This window comes from Neltuma alba, unplaced genomic scaffold (genome assembly GCF_004799145.2).
Source record: "Neltuma alba isolate B1F8T4 unplaced genomic scaffold, ASM479914v2 tig00003736_pilon, whole genome shotgun sequence".
In the NCBI taxonomy this organism is placed as follows: Eukaryota; Viridiplantae; Streptophyta; class Magnoliopsida; order Fabales; family Fabaceae; genus Neltuma; species Neltuma alba.
The window spans coordinates 11416-19457 of record NW_021633411.1 but is presented as its reverse complement, the minus strand read 5'-3'; the positions used below and the strand labels follow the sequence as shown (position 1 = coordinate 19457).

General features: G+C 31.1%; 1 protein-coding gene across 1 annotated transcript; it reads right to left on the bottom strand.

Annotated features, from left to right (window-relative positions):
- Window positions 1-1738: 1738 nt before the first annotated feature.
- On the bottom strand, window positions 1739-4826 carry LOC114742400 (ras-related protein RABA1f-like). The gene is made up of 2 exons (XM_028930669.1): window positions 4466-4826; window positions 1739-2291 (listed from the first exon to the last, which is right to left on the bottom strand). Exons 1-2 carry the CDS (start codon window positions 4684-4686, stop codon window positions 1859-1861), a joined length of 654 nt encoding a protein of 217 aa, XP_028786502.1. The 5' UTR covers window positions 4687-4826; the 3' UTR covers window positions 1739-1858.
- Window positions 4827-8042: the final 3216 nt, after the last annotated feature.

Sequence of the window (8042 nt, the reverse complement as noted above, 5' to 3'; positions counted from 1 at the left end):
ATATGACTTAATTGTTAAATTAATTTTGATTCTAAATATAAGATCTATTTTTCACATTTATTATTTTTTTTTAAATTACCTCTATGGATACTCTCTACATCATAATCAAATAGAAGAAGGAGGGAAGATATCAAGAAAGATGATTATAATGTTTTAGGAAAAGATATCATATTTTTCATAATTAACTTAATTTTTTTAATCTTATCAAATTAGTTAAATAGGTCTTATATGAAAGATCAAAAGCTTAATTCTATGTTTGGTACCTTGAGGGCATGGGAAATTTTAATAAGCTAAATTAAAAAAAATTAAAAAATAGAGTTTAAAAGTTTTAAATTAATTTTTATTGCTCTTTTATTTTACAATTTTTCTCAATGAGGTTTTGAAATCCTGTTATTTAAATTTTTTAATTAAACTCGTTAAATTTTTTTTCCTTTCCTTTCCTTCCCTTTCTTTTGTACTAGACGGAACCAAATTTTGCATTTGTTCCCTTTTCAAATTGTGCATTTTGCTTGGCAAAAACAAAAAAACAATTGCGCATTTTGCAAGATTTTTTTTTTTTAATGCAGAGACAAAATACAATTAATTGAAAGACAGTACAAGCAAGAGAATCGAAAGAAGTTAAATTAACAGACTGAAAGAAGGATGCTTGCAAAGGAGATGGAGGACATCTTGAATAACCAGATTGATTTGATCAACAAAGATGGTTTTGTTGAAACTTTTAATAGAAGACAAACTCTTAATAATAAAATGATTTTCTTAATTCTTAATTTATTATAAATTTTATGGACATTCTTGCAAAGTCCAATCTAAACCCTCTAATCCGCTCAAATCAATATTCGAATGTTCAAATTTTGTTTTATTTTTGTAATTTTATTAATTTCGGTGGAAAGTTAATCAAAAATTGGAAATAAAATAAAATTTAAAATTTAAAATATGGATAATAATTTAGATGGTTAATACTCCTCTAGTCCTTAATACAAAATCTACTTAACTAATTTAATTAGATTAAGAAAGTTAGATAAAATAGTTAATTATAAATAATATGATATGTTTTTTTCTAAAATACCATAATCATCTTTTTTAATATTCTTCCTTCCTCTTTTACTTGATTATAATTGAAGGAGTATCTATATGGATAATTTAAAAAAAATATGATAAATAAGTCTTATATTTAGAAACTCAACAATTAGATCTCATATATTAAGAAATAGAGGAGTATAAAATAAGCATCCTTCAATCATCATTGGAATATGAGTAGATGAAACTTATAAAAATATGCCAAATATGAGAGGTAAGCATGCTATAGAAGTATAGATGAAAACATCCATGAAAAGTATAAATTAACAAAATTACTTTTTCATTTTAATTCTACGTTGTTTGCCAACTACCCCATAAAAGTAATGCTTTAACACTCCATGCATTACAAATAAATTGGTTTGGATGCTCTACAATCAACGAGTAACTGCTAAAAATTTTATTGCTCATAAGTACTTGATACGTTTTTTTTTTAAAATAAAAAGTATCAGTACTCATAAAGATTTCATATACAGAAAATACTGGTATTCAAATTCAACTGCTTATGAGTAATAAAATTTTTAAACAGGTATCCATTTGTAATTTTTCTATCCATATAAAGTTGTGATGCTAATAAATCATATACAGTGCGACTCACCTCAAAGGCTCAAAGTCCATGCAACATATGAGCCTCACATCTATCGTCTCCATGAACAAAACAGAATGATCAAAGGTTCATTCCTCTGTATAAAATCATTGCCATAGGGCCAATCTCTACATGGATATATATAAACAAGTTAAGGAGCTAAAAGCAAGGAATATGGATTTTTCCTGCATGCCCAGCTCAAGCAGAGCAACATCCAGTTTTCTTCACAGCTGATACATCATCGCGTGACCCGACATTAAGGGTCTGTCCTTTTGGTAAAGTTGTTGGATCATTCCCAACGTCGAGAGCTTTCTTGCTCACGATATGATAGATCTGCGTCAGCACTTCTGTGAAGGCATCTTCTACATTTGTGGATTCGAGAGCAGATGTTTCCATGAAGAATATGTTCTCTTGCTCAGCAAAAGCCTGAGAATCCTCAGTTGAAACCGCCTTTAGATGTTGAAGATCAGCTTTGTTCCCTATAAGCATTACAACAATATTGGCATCTGTGTGATCTCTCAGCTCCTTCAGCCATCTCTCCACATTTCCAAACGTAACATGACGGGTAACATCGTACACTAGTAAAGCGCCGACAGCCCCTCGATAATATGCACTTGTGATGGCTCGATACCTTTAATAAAAACGGAAAACAGCAAAATTAGATAGATATTTAAGATTAAAGCAAATGAAGATTTAGCTAATGCTACTTCTAGATGTTCTAGACAAAATTATGAATCAACAAGACATTCCGTTGCATGGGAACCACGTTACTTCACCATCTAATGATAGAGCTAATTTAATAATCTAATCATGTATTGAATGTTAATAAAGATTCATCATCGGAGACTAAATGCATTTTTACTTTTTCAAATGTTTCCATATCTACTCATGCATTTGCCCGGTACATATACTGAGCACCTGCTCATTATTTTCATATTTCTCTACGTTATGATCACAGAAGAGCAATATCATTCAAAAGCTGACAGTTAGCCGCGGGAAAAAGGCTAATAATGGAGCAAAGAAAGTCAATCATTTTCAGCTAAAAACATAATAAAGCCACGAAGCTCAGTTTACAAGCTAAGAATGATTTTGAGCTAAAAACGGAATGGAACTACAAAGCTCAGTTTACAAACTAAGCAGCACTGCCAATGGCATCAGATCATAGGAAATTTAAACCGGCACAGAGAAAGCTAAAGGAAAACTTTTTATTTAGATCCCAAGATCCTCAAGTTGAGCTAAAGAGTTAAGCATAGACAAGTTCTAATGGTACAGAATATCTAACCAAATAAGCAGATACAAGTTTTCCGGAGTTTTCTCGCAACATTTATTTCATTATTTTGGAAACGATTTGAGTTGGTTAAACATTCAAATATGATTAAAAAATACAAAATATGGCCTAGTTAAATCACTGTTGATGTGGATCTTACATACAAGGTGATGTCACTTTCAAAAGTTCTGTAAAGATCATAAATTAACAATAATGTTAATCTGTCTATTTATATATTAAAAACAACAGCAAAATCCCATGATCAAAGGGATTCACCGAAGCATGAAGCTTTTCTTCATCATTTTCGAAGAGGTTTCATGCTTTCACAAGCATTCAGCCAATAAATCAATCCTTTCATGAGTGCTCTGTTTATTCTCATCATAACATTTATATTACCCAAGACCAGCAAATTAGCATCAAACATATGCTTGGAAAGGCACATTTTTAGCCAAGAACGAACACAACAATGGCTCAAACAAAGTCATGATTTTCAAGTCACATGCCTAAAAGCAAAAGGAAACAGAACAGGTTTTAAAAGGTCATTCAAAAGGGAAACTTTAGCATGTGATGCTTTGGAAGGAAAAATATTTGGCCCCTACAATATGCCAATCCCCTGCCTAATTGGCAGCAATATCAATTGTCGATTGTCAAGATTCATCTAACATTTGATATGGATGCCATTTGGCAAGGTACTGATACATTTTTTTTGTACCAAAACGTTTTGCTTTTAGCAATAAAACAGCATGTCAAACGCATTATGCAGTTAACATGCATCAATAGGAAGTTAAAACAGGATCAAATTGACAGCTTGATAAAAATAGAAGGATAAGCAAACACAGCAGTTAAACTAAGTCAAGAAAATACGTTTCAGCGAACAAAGTATCTAATCAAAGGCATTAGGAGTTGTATATAACTACCTCTTATATTTAGAACCAGAGATAATATTTTAATATGAAATGCTGTTTTTTAAATTAATAGAAAACCAGTTGGATAGGAGCTCTCTATAACACTCTCAGATAGAACTAATTTGTTGGAAACTTTATCATACTGACCCTTTTTTCCACAAAGGTGATTTTTCATGTCCTTTGATTGATCGGTATATGTTCCTTACTTCTTCTTTCAATGATTTCTTTAGATGACGCAACGATGATAACAATATCAACATTTTACACATCCCATTGTCAAATACATACTCCACATTGTATTATTGTCAAATTGATTTCAATAAAAACAAATCCATAAGAACTAGGTGTTTGTGTATAATCTTCAAATAACAAGTTCAACATGTACATAATTATCGGCAGAAAAAATGCATGAAAAGAGAATCATCTCCGTTCCTCATTCCGTTAAAGCAAAGAATCAGATGATTATCAGTCATTCTTATCAGAAACCAAAAAATTAAGTTTATCATTCTTATCAGAAACCAAAAAATTAAGTTTAAGCACTCATAGTCCCAAAATATTCTTAACATGTTGAATCAAAGCTAGCCGCAAAAGCATGAACCTAACCCGAACGAAAATAAATATGCGAATTTGAACCTTTCTTGACCTGCCGTGTCCCAAATCTGAGCCTTGACAACCTTCTCATGGACCCGGATGCTTCTGGTAGCGAACTCAACCCCAATGGTGGACTTGGATTCGAGGCTGAATTCGTTCTTGGTGAATCTCGACAACAGATTCGATTTGCCAACACCCGAGTCGCCGATCAGAACCACTTTGAACAAATAATCGTAATCGTCGTCGGCTCTGTACGCCCCCATTTGCCACACACACGCCCTCTATCGAGTGTTAGGCTAAGAGGGAAAAAAGGAGGGAAAGGAGAGAATAGACAAATATAATCTTTTGAATCAAATGAGGCTGTCTTGAATCTTTGTAAAGTAATAGACTTTGTTTAGAATCCAGATTTGGGACAATGGAATCCAGATTTGGGACAATCACAAACCAGAAAATCTAAGGAACAATAAAGAGCTGATTGAATTGAAAATGATGGTGCCAATACACACAAATGCTGTTTATAAACCAGCGGGTTCAATTCAAATTTTACCATTTTAGAACAAACCAAAATCTATTTGAAATTAAGAATAAGACCTTGATTTTTTACCTTTTTTTTTTTTGAACATTTCATTCTGATTTATAATCTTTTTTACCAGAATATCTGTGTGTAATTCACAAATTAAAATTAAATAAATTATATTAATTCAATTTATTTTTTTTATTTCTAGTCTCTTATTTCTTTTCACCAATATTTCAGTCAGTGGCTAGTTATTAAAATTCACCAATAATTTATCCTCATTTTGATTTTTATTTTATAGACTATTTTTCTTTTGCCAACGGCATCTCTATGCCATTTTTTCTTATACAAGATAAAATGATATTAACCATTATAGTTACAAATTACATAAAGTTAGCTGGTCAAAAAAAAATTACATAAAGTGAGAACACCAATATGACATCTAGAAACTTTAAAATATAGGAATTAAGGTTTTAGATGAAAATAAAGTTAAACAACCAAAATTTATAATTTGAAACTACAAAAATCAAAACTAAAATGAAGGCAACCGAAGCAAATATTGTATTAAGTTATTAACTATTATTGTTTTTTAAAAAAATTATAGACTCTAAATAAGCAGATTAGCGTTGCTAAGGCTAACATGCACAGGCAAATTGGGAGATTAAGATGCAAATTTGCTCTAAAGTAGTTCTTACTCAAAAGTGTCAGGCACTTGGAAGTTTTTTTTTTTTTTTTATGCAAATTTGCCATTCAAGTTTAAAATTACACCAATGTTGCCCCTACTGTTAAAAATATTAATAATTAATGCCATCATTTTGATGTCAACATCACTATTTTAACGGTAAATGTTAGTTTTTTAACCAAAAAAAAAACCTTGCTATCTCCAATGATATTCTAAATTATATGGAAGAGAAGTAAGGGAAAGGAAAGAATGGGAAAAACAAAAACCATGAAAAAGAGAGATAAATTGAATAAAGAGGAGAAAGTAAATGACAAAAAGTTGAAGTAGAGTATGAAAATTGAAGAGGGAAGTGAGGGACAGAGGGTGATTTTTGACCTATTTGCTTCACTTGCTTCCTGTGTCTTGAAAATCATGCTAGCTAATATTATTTATTGGAGTTATGAATCCATAATCTTATACGAAAGTATGATTGGAACATAAAATGAAACCACGAGAGTGGTCTACAATGTTTCAGAAGATACTGTTTGTGGTTTTCTAAATTAATGGGCTGAACAAGTGTTTCACGACTATGACGAGTACTGCTAGATGGTGGTGATTTGTCTAAACCATATACTATAACTACAATTTACTAAAATCACCAATGGATTTAGACCATATTCAAGTCATAATGATAGATTAATACAAACATGCAAGCACATTTATATTGCTTCATAAATTTGAGCAAATTAATTTTTTCTTGAGGAAATTAGTATTTGAATTTATTGTTTTCGAATACAAGGGATCCGCCATCCTCTTCTATCAATAAATCATTTAATTAATTAAAATAATAAATAAATATAGTGACTAAATTTGAGGAAATGAAGAGATATGATATCCCACGAGTTGGAGACTTGTCATTCCTGCATCAAGCTTTTTATTTTAAAGTTGAATGGTTGAATTGAAATTTGGGTGTCGAGCAATTTAAAAATGTTAGTGCGAAAAAGGAAAATAATCTGAAAAAATCTCAAGATGGCAAGACTTTGTGTTGTCTGCAATATAAATTTTTCCCTACTTTAAATTGTTTGGCTTTGAAAAACAAACAAAAGAAAATTGAGAAAAAGGCATGAAAAAGGAGAGCCATTGTCAAAATCTTAAAATCACTCTCTTTTTTTCATTTTCAAGTACAGATTCTTTTTCAGTATTTAACTTTAGATATATATATATATATATATATATATATATTTCAGATACTTCATATCGATCAAATATTCAAGCCCGAATTCATTTAGCAAAAAACAAGATCACTGAATATGGCTCTCGACATCACCGATAAACATATCCCAAGTGGAAACAAGTGAATTTTAATCAAATCAATGACATATCAAACAACATGAAAAAAAAAATGAATCTCAAATAATATTGTACATTGTTGACTGGCCAAAATTCATCTCCAAAATATGTTACGCCAAGCCATTTTATATTAAGTCGAATCAACAAATTGTGGTTCTGATGGTAGTGATAGACATGCTTGGACAGATTGAAGTGCAGCACTCACAACTCTCCATGAAAGGAGAACACCAACATGAATGATAAATGAATCTACAGGAAATTGAAAGGAAACAACAAAAGAATGCTTGCAATCTGTTAATAGAATTCTGAATTCTATGGAAGAGAAGTAAGGGACTAGAGAGAATTCAAGAACTAGAAACCATGAAAAAGAGAGCCAAATTGAACAAAGAGGAGAAGATATATGACTAGAAGTTGATGATGAGTCCCCCAATTGAAGAGGTTATTAAGAGTCAGAGGGCTATTTTTTGCCAGTTTGCTTCATTTGTTTGAAATCTCTTAAGCATCATACTCATGCTATTTATTACAGGTTTTGACACCACTATTGCACACAAAACGAGCATTGAAACCTGTGATAAATACCATGAAAGTAGGGGTGCATTATAGAATATTGTAAAAAATACTGCCCGTGGTTTTTCTAAATTAATGGGCAAAATAAATGCGTTTCTTCTTTATGGATATCTGGGCCGTGAGGTGGACATTTGTGTTAACAATATTGTCTAATTACAATTTAGGAAAATAACCAATACATCTGAAGAGCACCCGTCGTATTATTTATCCTATGGGTTTTAAATTACTACCAAAAAAGCATAATAGAGGGCACCTCCCTTTTTAATAAGGCACTTAAATGGTCCGTTGCAGTTGGTCAAGTGGTAATGGTAGATTAACACAAACATACAAACACATTTATATTTCTTAGAGAGTTTAGCAAATTAATTATTAATTCAGATTTTTCTTTATTAAAAACTTCACCACATTGACCTTATTTTGAATTTGTTCAATTCCAATACAAGGGAGCCAAACACCCCCTCCTATCAAAAAGCTCACTTTATTGATTAATTTAATTTATAACTATAATGACTACATTTGAGGAAATG

Excerpts from the sequence above, each read along its gene's own strand:
- LOC114742400 (XM_028930669.1), bottom strand. The coding sequence starts at position 4,686 with ATGGGGGCGTACAGAGCCGACGACGATTACGATTATTTGTTCAAAGTG. Across the intron at positions 2,292-4,465 it reads GACACGGCAGGTCAAGAAAG|GTATCGAGCCATCACAAGTG; the intron begins GTTCAAATTCGC and ends TTTTTATTAAAG.